We start from the raw sequence: 12,569 nt of genomic DNA, 5'->3' as shown, positions 1-12,569 counted from the left end.
TAAACATTGGTTTGTGTAAACACATTTCACAAGAGGAAATGACTTTAAATACACAAGACTGACATGGTCATTTTAGAAAGGCCCAATCAAAGCGACTATTACAGGATTGGGGAAGTCAACGGCGACAAACAATTTAGGTCACTGACGATCACGTTAACAAGAAACACTGGTTGAGGGGCAGTAATCAATGCCCCACTCGACAGACATCCTGCCGTTTGTCCCCTTGGTGCAACATGAACTACGGTTCCAGTTTTAAAATAATAAAATCACTTAAGTTAGTCAGTGTGCAACAGATGAAAAAGACATTCATGGGTAACAAAATATACCAGAATTCTCAGCAAGACAAGTAAACTGACATACTTCCACTATGAAAGTACTCCTGAAGAAGAAGACAAAAAAATACTTATAGAAACTCTAGATAAGACAACTGTCACCTGAAAATAGCTAACCGATGGAGGATAAGACAGAACAAAGATATTCAAGCTAAAGAAAAAAAAAAAAAAAAAGTCAGACTCAACAAAACCACAACTTTGTGCAAAGCCATCTCATACCGGATTCAGAGCCGATGAGCAAACCCTCCCCATCCCTTAAAATAGTCATGATGCTGGCTGGGGCGTCGACAGTTGTGCCGATGACTCGCAGCTGAACTGGGTGGGAGGCAAGGCACAACCGAAGAAAAGTCAACATGAAGCAAAGAGACAAAAGGCAGTATCAAGATTCCCTGGCCTTACAAAGACACCAGGAAGTTCCAGCTTTGAGCCATTTCTTTACTGGCCTACAAGCCCCCGCTCACTTGACTTTCCCTCCGTGGTCCAGAGGGACTAGGGTGTGTTCGAACTGCATATGGAGGACAACATGTTGGGTCGGGACTGGAGGACTAAAGAGAGGTAGCCATGTTGGGTGGGGAAGAGAAGAGGTGGCCATATGGCCAGGGCTGGTTTGGAGAACTGGAACCGGTTTAGCTTGTCAGGTGACCCACCAGTCCAGGGTGCAGGGCCTGCTTAAAGACATCTGGCCTCTGGAGGGGGGGCATGTAGAAGGTGGGGCCCCCGGAGAGAGAGTACCCCTGCCCAGGGAGGGGTGCGTGAGCCATGTGCGGGGGAGGGAGGCTCTGCTCATAGTACTGTCCTTCACACTCCTCATCGAAGGGGAGGGCCAGGCGCTTGCCCTTCTGTCTGCGGTTACAGAACCACACACGCACCACCTGCCAAACACAACATAAGTCACATGCTAACCAAAAAGTATTTCCACACCTCTTATATTACAAATACGGAACTTGACATGGTCAGAAGTTAACAGCACTAAGATTCAAACCATGGCAACACAAGCAAGAAGGCATTTGCCATAAATACATTTAGGCACCATGTCATGTAAGAGGAACTTTAAAGCCATACAGGGTTGAGGAAGTAAAAGGCAGTACGTGATGGCCAGCTGTATGGGAACTCACATCTCTCTCCAGACACAGGTCATCAGCAATGTGTGTGATCTCCTGGGTGTTCGGTTTGGGACACTTGACAAAGTAGGACTCCAGAGCCGTGCGCACCGATCCCTCGAGACTGGTCCTCCGCTTCCTCTTCCTGGTGTCCACAAATACCCGCTCGATCTTGTACATCTGGGAACAAACATGAACTTACATTTAGACTGGGACATTGCAGTGTGCTTTGGTCCATTCCAGAGGTGGTAATACTATGGCGTCCCCCAACCTCCCCTTACCTATTCAGCTTTTGCGCCATTTAACGGTTAACAGTGGCGGTTCTAGACCATTTCAACTGGGGGGGCCAAGCTGGGGCCAGTTGTACTGTTAGAGGGGCCAGTTAGATTAGACATTGTTGTCATATCGTTTTGCATGTGGTACGATACTGTTGTGCTCCGCCTAAAGCCGCCCCTCTAGAAAATGTGTGGGTTAAATTAGTGTTCCGCGTTGCCACTGGGTAATAACGGATGAACGATAGCAAAAATGAGTTATGTACAAATTATTTCACACTCCACATTTAGGGGGGCCACAAGGGGGTCCAAAATTGTTGTCACAGGGGCACTGCCCCCCCCCCCCCCCCCAGAACCGCTAGTGATGGTGAACATTGTCTAATAAATATTACCTTGGTTGCTCATGGAAATGTATTCATTTTCTATTCTCAAGATGGCATCCTACACTCCACAAACATGACCCCTCTCTTTAGCAGATGGGTTTCTAAACTACAACCAACATACTCACATCTTGGGGGTTGTCCGAGGTCTCAGCCTCATTCAGCCATCTGCGGAGCAGGGGCTTCAGCTTGCACATGTTCTTGAAGCTAAGCTGGAGCGCTTCAAAGCGGCAAATTGTAGTCTGGCTGAACATCTTGCCTAAACAGAGAACAAGTTGTCATCGGTAGTTGATGTCACTGCAACTACAGTAGATGCAGTGAAGGAAATAAATATTGCCTCAGCACATTTTCTGAGGAAACTGTAGTCTAAGTCAATTTAATGAGACACTCAGCAAGTTCAGAAGGCAAAGAATTGCATTCACCACATACACCAACTCAATGGCCAGAAGGGAAAGGTTATGTATGGATAGTATTTAACACAGCAGGAAAACTCACCATAAAGGTTGCCTAGGGCCAGGCCTACATCTGCTTGTGTGAAACCCAGAGTTATACGCTTGTGCTTCAGCTCCTTGGCAAACTGTTCCAGCTCCTCAGTCGAAAGGTTCTCCTGTTAGAGGCAAAATTACTAACGACATTAGGAAACATTTCACAATAACGCTCTCTTTGAAAGAAAAGACAACTTGCAGGGTAAACGCATAATAGTACAATGACTATCGGATAACAGTACATAGGCCCGTTTTGACTCACCTCTTCCTCCGAGTCACTGCACCCACCGCTGGAGGAACCACTGCTCCGGGTAGAGGTTTGCGCTTGCGGCGCTTGGGCAGTTTGGCTTGCGCTCCCGTTGAAGAACGTGACCCCGGGTAACCCGTTACTGGGGGGTGAGGGCGAGAGAGATGGGGACGATGAAGACGATGTTGAGGGTATGGAATTGAGGTTTTGAGTATTGGTGTTCGCAGCCGTGATGTGGGGAAAGCCGGGCCAAAACGACGAATTCCATGGGGTCGAGTAGTAAACCCCGTGAGCTACAGCAGAGGAAGGTGGAGTTGGATAATGTTGAATCTTTTGCCCATACTCGTCATTGGCATCCTTCTCAAGCTTTATTTCGGACATCTTGACTTGTTCCCTGGTTTCGGTGTTAGGTGGCCTCAGGTTTGTGAGGTGGGTAGGCGCTGCGACCCCTGCTACTTGGCCGGTGTACTCCGGAGCGGCGATAGGACACCAGTGTTTGGGTTGGCAAAAGTCACCGGCTTGCAAGTCGGAGGCCCTATAGTCACCAGCGCCCGGTGGGAACGGCAAAAGTGTTTGATTGGTTGTTGGAGGCATCCCATTATATGCGGCCTTGTTGAAGAGAAGACTATGATGTTGTAGAACGCCGTGTGGGATCTGGAGCGACGCTCCTCCAAACCCCTCTTGACTCAAGGCCTGGGCGTACATGGCCCGGCTGAAGTCATCAGGCCGGCTGTTGCACTCCGAAGTAGGGCTTTGGGGTCGCTCCGACATTCTCCTCGGTTTGATCGTCTTAGTAAAAGTTCGGGTGATATTCAATGACGCTTGCCGTTTCGAAATGAACCTTTTCAGAAATGCAAGCAGTGTGTTGCCTATGTGCGAGATACCCATCAACTGTAGTCCATTGAATTTCGAGTTCACCACCACCTACTTCACCTTCAAACTCAAATGCCCGTCTCACAACAAACACTCCAGCTCCAGAGGTTTTTTTGAATCATCTGGCGCTGGAGGTTGCGATGTTAATTGCCTCGCCTCCCATTGGCCGCCAGAGACAATCACGCACAGCTGATGGTAAATTTGTGAATGAACTTGATTATTTTATTTCATTCAATGTGTTAAAATAGTGGGCGTGCTTTCCCATTCGAGACTTTGGAGAATCTTTTTTTATTTAACGACTAAATATCGACTATTCCTCTTCCTGAGATAACATGTAAATAATGCAAGCGCAGGTATGCAAAACTCCTGTAAGCAATTAAAGGAAATGATCTTGGAAAAAGTTAGGCTATATATAATTCACGGATTCAATGTGGATCCATTTAGTATGTTTACATTACTAATCAGTAGGATATTCAGTGACTGTATCTAGAGTATCTAATATGCATGGAGCATTGTGCGGACTTTGTTTAAATACTTCACCTTAACGAGCTTTCCTTGATATACATGCGACCAGATGCATTTAAACAGCAGAATTAAAGATTTTGACTATTACTCATTAGAAAGAATGTATAGGTCAAATTGTGATCAAATCAACAATCACATTTAATTCAAAAACGTCTTGGGAACCTTGCTGATCATGCTCAATTTTCATTCTTCACTCACAGTTTATCTATTTTATATGAGAATATCAAGCAATATAGAAAGATTAGTAGGCCTATATGGATTTTTCTTAGCCTATAACCTAAAAATAAAATGTTATTTGTGTATTTGTCACATGCTTCGCAAACAACAGGTGTAGACTAATAGTGAAATGCTTATTTACGGGCGTTCCCAACAACGCAGAGAGAAAAACAAAATAGAAAAATGATAACAGTAGGAATAAATACAGAATGAGTAACGATGACTAGCCAACAGGATGATAAACAGTAACAGCACCATATGTGATGAGTCACAGGAGTTATTGCAGAAAGGGTCCATGAAGATAGTCCGGGTAGCTTATTAGCTATTGGTTAACTATTTTACTAGTCTGAAAGAGGAATCCCATTCGATCAAAATCTCAAAATAGCATAGGCCTATCTATTTTCACTTGAGTTTTACATGGTTCTGAAATAAAATGTCAATAAAATCGTTGAAGGAGAATCTCTATATATATTTTTTTTTATTGGAAATTATAACTGACTCTAAACGCATTTTCTTTGAGCTTTAGGCTTCTACACACAACACACTGGCCTTAAGTGACCCTCATGCGTTATGTGTCTATCTTTGATAAAGGCCTAGTGAAGTTAACTGCTAAATCATTTGATTCATGTTTTGTCTAATCTTACAATATCTGGACCATCGTTTTGGCTGAGAGACAAAGCCTATAATGTGATGGCGCAATTACATGGATATCTGAGATAAACTGAGAATGACTTGTGTTTCGGGGGGGGGGGGGGGTCAGTGAGTCTATAAATTAGAAGCAGTCTTACGACATTTCAAAGTAGACAATTAACTCTAAACGAATGATTCACATAATGGTTGAACTTCGCCCAAGAGTGACAACTTTACGCACAATTTACACACACAAGCCAATTTTTGCCCATAGAAAATCAAGACAACGCAAAGGATATTCATAAAACAACTAAAAGCATCCAGGTGAACTTATACTATAGCCTTGATTGGTGTATTGAAAATAGTGGAGAGCCGTCGCACCGATACAGATGCGCGCCCCCAGAGCGAGTCGTTGGTACAGATTGTGGCAGGAAGACGCACCACGGGAAGGAGTGGGGGTGTCATTGTGCGACTTGGCCCGGAGGCACCCCGCGGCTTTCAGACCCGGAGTAGCGATGGCGCGACCATTAACTTCTTTACAGACACGAACAATAAGTCGCAGCCCTTTGATTCCGCCCCACACACACCCACCCCCTTCCCTGAAACAAACACTCTCCAAGGTTTCGCTCAAGCCACAGTCCAGAGAGTGAAGTATTTGATGGGGTGTGTGGTTGATGTGGCACGAGAGTTTTGGCAGTTATGGCATAGCATGTATTATCATCGTTTTTGTTTCAATTTTCTATTTCCCTTCTCTATCCAACCTATCCACCTTCAAACACACTGACCCGGCAGATTGAACCAGGTCTCTCGTTCTCCCCATCTCGCCCCATTACAAAGCCAGGGAGAGGGGACCTTGGAGGCAACAGGAGCCAGTGAAAGGCTTAAAAGACATCAAACTCCAGATACTGGCATTGTCCTGTGCCATGGACTTGGGAGGGAATTGTCATGCTAAACGTTGACACTTAGGGAGAAAGTGGGACGGGGTAAGAGGTACAGTGAGGGGGAGGGAGGGTGCTCAGGGATTAGCCAAAAGTCAAAGCTGTAAAGATGGTTAATGGTACTGTACAGTTCAACACTCACAGAGACAACTCAGACATATCAAGTCTGTCTAGCACCATGTCCAAATAAGCTCCCTGTACTACAGTGTATTCTAAATGAAAGTAACCATTATCAGCCATAAGGAGGTGTGAGGGAGAGTCACACATATCTGTGTGTGTAAACAATGTAGTTCAGACACACAGTCACCACTCACCAATAACCCATCCAGGGTGACTGAGAGAGACAGAGGACTATAACGGTGCAGCCTGGTTTCAACCATTTAAACCAATATGCTTTAAGTTCATTGCCATAATAATTTAGTTTGGCTTGAATATTTGTTTATATTGCCATCGTCTCCTTCTGACTCCATCAGTGGAGAGAATTCATACATTTTTGTCATTTAGCAGACGGTCTTATTTAGAGCAACTAGGGTTAAGTGCCTTGCTCAAGGACACATTGATAGATTTTTCACCTTGGGGATTCAAACCAACGACCTTTCAGTTACTGGCCCAATGTTAACCGCTAGGCTACCTGCCGCCCCATACAGATTGGCTTGCCCAGAAACAAGTGACTGAGAGGTCACTGTGCACCAAGCCATCACAGGGGGCTGGTGTATAGGTACTGTATATACACATAACTTCTTATTCAGGCCAGGAGTTTTTCCTGACCAGGAATAACCCTTAGTTATAGCCTATATACAACAACTAGGCCTTGGAGTTTTTCCTGAGCCTTCTCCCTATAGCACCCATAGTAAGCTCCCAGTTTTACTCCACAGTCTCCCCCACCTCCCCCCTGCCGCCTACCTTCCCCCACAAACAAGACTGATGGCTTTTTGATTTTCTCCCTAACGGCCCTGCCTTTGACACCCACCACCATCCCTCCACCCATCGCAAACTTTCAGCAGTTGACCAATAGCTGCCTCCCTACCACCGTCCACGAGGACAATGGGCTTTAACGGCCCTCGGGAGGCAGCTCAATGAGGACAGTTACAAGAGCCATCCATCCCCTCCCCTCCCCACACACAACCGCTTGCATGCATGTTCGCACGCACACACACACACACACACACACACACACACACACACACACACACACACACACACACACACACACACACACACACACACACACACACACACACACACACACACACACACACACACACACACACACACACACACACAACAATGTGTTATCAACAATGACAAATGGTTAGATGAAGAATGTAAAAACCTAAGAAAGATATTGAGAGACTTATCCAACCAAGAACATAGAGACCTACGCCTTCACTATGGTGAATCACTAAAACAATACAGAAATACACTATGGAAAAAGAAGGAACAGCACATCAGAAATCAGCACAATGGGGCGGCAGGTAGCCTAGTAGTTAGAGCGTTGCCACTGTTCCTAGGCTGTCATCGAAAATAAGAATTTGTTCTTAACTGACTTGCCTAGTTAAATAAAGGTAAAAAAATAAATAAATGAAAAAGCAATGTAATTAAAGATTCCATAGAATCTAACCACTTCTGGGAAAATTGGAACACACTAAACAAACACCACAAAGAGTCATCGGCAGGCTCCCCTGCTACAGCCAGCTTGTCAGGCTTTCATGCCTTCACTGGATTGCCAGGCTCTCATGCCTCAGCTGGATCACCAGGCTCCCCTGCCTCAGCTGGTCTGTCCGGTTCCCACGCCCCAGGGGTCAGAATCAAAAGTAACAGTCAGTATCTGGTGTGGCCACCAGCTGCATTAAGTACAGCAGTGCATCTCCTCCTCATGGACTGCACCAGATTTGCCAGTTCTTGCTGTGAGATGTTACCCCACTCTTCCACCGAGGCATCTGCAAGTTCCCGGACATTTCTGGGTGGAATGGCCCTAGCCCTCACCCTCCGATCCAACAGGTCCCTGATGTGCTCAATGGGACTGTGATCCAGGGTCTTTGCTGGCCATGGCAGAACACTGACATTCCTGTCATGCAGGAAATCATGCACAGAATAAGCAGTATGGCTGGTGGCATTGTCATGCTGGAGGGTCATGTCAGGATAAGCCTGCAGGAAGGGTACCACATGAGGGAGGAGGATGTCTTCCCTGTAACGCAGTGTTGAGATTGCCTGCAATGACAACAAGCTCAGTCCGATGATGCTGTGACTCTCCGCCTCAGACCATGACGGACCCTCCACCTCCAAATCGATCCCGCTCCAGAGTACAGGCCTCGATGTAACACTCATTCCTTCGACGATAAACGCGAATTGGACCATCACCCCTGGTGAGACAAAACTGTGACTTGTCAGTAAAGAGCACTTTTTTCTCAGTCCTGTCTAGTCCAGTGACGGTGGGTTTGTGCCCATAGGCGACATTATAACATTATAACATTATAAAATCCATGTACAAAATCCATGTACAAGTGTGCAGTTAAAATTGGCAAAAAACGCTGATGCAGCTTAAGCCCCACCCTGTTCAACATATATCAACAAATTGGTGATGGCACTAGAACAGTCTGCAGCTCCCGGCCTCACCCTACTAGAAGGCAAGTGTCTACTTTTTGCTGATGAACTGGTGGTTCTGTCTCCAACCAAGGAGGGCCTTCAGCAGAACCTAGATCAGTAAATCTCAGTAAGACAAAAAATAATGGTGTTACAAAAAAGGTCCAGTTGCCAGGACCACAAATAGAAATTCAATAAGACCAACACATACTATAAAAACACATTGAGTAAATGCACACATGCTGCTGGAGGTTGTCTGCTGAAGCACAGGATCATAGCCACCCTCATCTCCCTCAGCAAATCTGTGAGAAAAAAATATATTGTGTTTATTTGATCTTGCCCTAGAGCACACAAAAAAACATACCTACAGTGGCCTGCGAAAGTATTCACCCCCTTGGCATTTTTCCTATTTTGTTGCCTTACAACCTGGAATGAAAATTTATTTTGGGGGGATTTGTATCATTTGATTTACACAACATGCCTACCACTTTGAAGCTGCAAAACATTTTTGTGAAACAAACAAATAAGACAAAAACACAGAAAACTTCAGCTTGCATAACTATTCACCCCCCAAGTCAATACTTTGTAAAGCCACCTTTTGCAGCAATTACAACTGCAAGTCTCTTGGGGTATGTCTCTATAAGCTTGGCACATCTAGCCACTGGGATTTCCCCCCATTCTTCAAGGCAAAACTGCTCAGGCTCCTTCAAGTTTGGATGGGCTCTGTTGGTGTACAGCAATCTTTAAGTCATACCACAGATTCTCAATTGGATTGAGGTCTGGGCTTTGACTAGGCCATTCCAAAACATTTAAATGTTTTCCCTTAAACCACTTGAGTGATGCTTTAGCAGTATGCATAGGGTCATTGTCCTGCTGGAAGGTGGACCTCCAGTCTCAAATCTCAGTCTCAAATCTCTGGAAGACTGAAACAGGTTTCCCTCAAGACTTTCCCTGCATTTAGTGCCATCCATCATTCTTTCAATTCTGACCAGCTTCCCAGTCCCTGCCGATGAAAAACATCCACACAGCATGATGGTGCCACCACCATGCTTCACTGTGGGGATGTTGTTCCCGGGCTGATGAGAGGTGTTGGGTTTGCGCCAGATATAGCATTTTCCTTGATGGCCAAAAAGCCAAATTTAGTCTCATCTGACCAGACCAGAGTACCTTCTTCCATATGTTTGGGGAGTCTCCCACATGCCTTTTGGCGAACACCAAATGTGTTTGCTTATTTTTTTATTTTAAAGTGGTCCTATGGACAGATACTCCAATCTCTGCTGTGGAGCTTTGCAGCTCCTTCAGGGTTATCTTTGGTCTCTTTGTTGCCTCTCTGATTAATGTCCTCCTTGCCTGATCCGTGAGTTTTGGTGGGCGGCCTTCTCTTGGCAGGTTTGTTTGCTGTGGTGCCATATTTTTTAAATGTTTTAATAATGGTGCTCCTTGGGACGTAAAAAATGTCAGATTTTTTTAATAACCTAACTCTGATCTGTACTTCTCTACAACTTTGTCCCTGACCTGTTTGGAGAGCTCCTTGGTCTTCATGGTGCCACTTGCTTGGCGGTGCCCCTTGCTTAGTGGTGTTGCAGACTCGGGGGCCTTTCAGAACAGGTGTATATGTACTGAGATCATGTGACAAATCATGGGACACTTAGATTGCACACAGGGTGAATACATATGCATGCACCACTTCTCCAGTTTTTAATATTTTTTTAAAACAAGTCATTTTTTTTCATTTCCCTTCACCAATTTGGACTATTTCGTGTATGTCCATTACATGAAATCCAAATAAACATCCATTTTAATTACAGGTTGTAATGCAACAAAATAGGAAAAACGGCAATGGGGAAGAATACTTTTGCAAGGCACTGTACCTTGACCTAAACATCAGCACCACAACTTCCACAAAGCTGTGAACGATCTGAGAGACAAGGCAAGAAGGGCCTTTTACGCCATCAAAAGGAACATAAAATTCAACATACCAATTAGGATCTGGCTAAAAATACTTGAATCAGTTATAGAACCCATTGCCCTTTATGGTTGAGGTCTGGGGTCCCATGCCAACCAAGAATTACAAAAATGGGACAAACACCAAATTGAGACTCTGCATGCAGAATTCTGCAAAAACATCCTCAGTGTACAACATAAAACAACAAATAATGAAGGAAAGCTTTGACTATGTACAGACTCAGTGAGCATGGCCTTGCTATTGAGAGAGGCCGCCGTAAGCAGACCTGGCTCTCAAGAGAAGACAGGCTATGTGCACACTGCCCACAAAATGAGGTAGAAACTGAGCTGCACTTCCTAACCTCCTGCCAAATGTATGACCATATTAGAGACACATTTTTCCCACAGACCCAGAAAGAATTCCAAAACAAATCCAATTCTATTGGGTGAAATACCACAGTGTGCCATAACAGCAGCGAGATTTACCAAGAAAAAGGTGCAACAGTGTAGGTTCCGTCCCTCTCTTCACCCCAACCCGGGCTCGAACCAGGGACCCTTGCACACATCAACAACTGACACCCACGAAGCATCGTTACCCATCTCGCCACAAAAGCCGCGGCCCCGCAAGGGGAAACCCTACTTCAAGTCTCAGAGCGAGTGACGTCACTGATTGAAATGCTATTAGCGCCCACCGCCGCTAACTAACTAGCCATTTCACATCGGTTACAAAGGCAACCAGTGAAGAACAAACACCATTATAAATACAACCAATATATGTTTATTTATTTTCCCTTTTGTACTTTAACTATTTGCACATCGTTGCAACACGGTTTATAGACATAATATGACATTTAAATGTCTTTATTCTTTTGGAACTTGTCTGAGTGTAAAATGTTTTGTTCACTTTTTGTTTATTTCACTTTTGTTTATCCATTTCACTTGCTTTGCCAGTGTAAACATATGTTTTCCATGCCAATAAAGCCCCTTGAATTGAAATTGAGAGAGGGAAAGAGAGAGAGAGAGAGAGAGAGAGAGAGAGAGAGAGAGAGAGAGAGAGAGAGAGAGGAGTGAATGGGTGTGATGGGTTTATCACTGATATACTTTATGACTCAACACCGTGGAATCTGGCGTGCGTACTCATAACTGCATTACTTTCATCAGAAAGGAAGTTGATCAGTTTACAAGAAATTGGAGAAAAAAAATGTAAATGAATAGAGCTAGATGACTATAAGTGTCTGTGTAGTTCATGATGGATATGAGCCACAGGTGTAAAAGAAGGATGTAATGTCAATAAAAAAAAATAAACTAAAAACCCACTATTTCTACTGGGTGAAATACCACAGTTTGTCATAACAGCAGCAATATTTGTGACCTATTGTCAAAAGAAAAGGGCAACCAGTGAAGAACAAACACCATTGTACATACAACCCATATTTATGTTTATTTATTTTCCCTTTTGTAATTTACCTATTTACACATCGTTATAACACGGTACATAGCCATAATATGACATTTGGAATGCCTCTATTCCTTTGAAACGTTTGTGATTGTAATTTTAATTAATGTTTGATTGTTTATTATCTATTTCACTTGCTTTGGCAACGTAAACATACCGTTTCCATGCCAATAAAGCCCTTTGAATCGAATTGAGAGAGGAGGGCGAGAGAAACAGAGGGTGGAGAGAGAGAGAAGGGAGATGGAGGGAGGGGGATGACAGAGAGAGAGGGAGATACCGAAGAGGGAAAGAGAGAGAGTAGGGAGGAGAGAGAGAGAGAGGTGCACATCATTACAACACTGTATATAGCCATAATGACATTTGAAATGTCTCTATTCCTTTAGAACGTTTGTGAGTGTAAACTTTTTGTTTGTTTCACTTTTGTTTATTATCTATTTCACTTGCTTAGGCAACGTAAACATATGTTCCCATGCCAATGAAGCCCTTTGAATTGAATTGGATAGAGAGAGACAGAGAGTGAGCAAGAGAGAGGAGACAGGAGAGGAGTGAGAGAGAGAAAGATATCGAGACAGAGATGCATACTACGCA

General features: G+C 44.4%; 1 protein-coding gene across 1 annotated transcript; it reads right to left on the bottom strand.

Annotated features, from left to right (window-relative positions):
- Positions 1-811: 811 nt before the first annotated feature.
- pou5f3 (POU domain, class 5, transcription factor 3) lies at positions 812-3,587 on the bottom strand. The gene is made up of 5 exons (XM_014128359.3): positions 2,832-3,587; positions 2,580-2,691; positions 2,213-2,343; positions 1,448-1,612; positions 812-1,204 (listed from the first exon to the last, which is right to left on the bottom strand). The coding sequence occupies exons 1-5, from the start codon at positions 3,585-3,587 to the stop codon at positions 959-961; spliced, it is 1,410 nt and encodes a 469-aa protein (XP_013983834.2). The 3' UTR covers positions 812-958.
- Between the last annotated feature and the right edge of the window lie 8,982 nt (positions 3,588-12,569).

The sequence above is a fragment of the Salmo salar genome, chromosome 11 (assembly GCF_965601325.2).
Source record: "Salmo salar chromosome 11, fSalSal1, whole genome shotgun sequence".
Taxonomy (NCBI): domain Eukaryota; kingdom Metazoa; phylum Chordata; class Actinopteri; order Salmoniformes; family Salmonidae; genus Salmo; species Salmo salar.
This window is presented reverse-complemented; position numbering and strand designations above follow the sequence as displayed.

Coding starts and splice junctions, on each gene's coding strand:
- pou5f3 (XM_014128359.3), bottom strand. CDS start 3,587: ATGTCGGAGCGACCCCAAAGCCCTACTTCGGAGTGCAACAGCCGGCCT. Junction 2,344..2,579: donor GGCCCTAGGCAACCTTTATG/GTGAGTTTTCCT, acceptor TTCTCTGTTTAG/GCAAGATGTTCAGCCAGACT. Junction 1,205..1,447: donor ACCTGTGTCTGGAGAGAGAT/GTGAGTTCCCAT, acceptor TGTGTTTGGCAG/GTGGTGCGTGTGTGGTTCTG.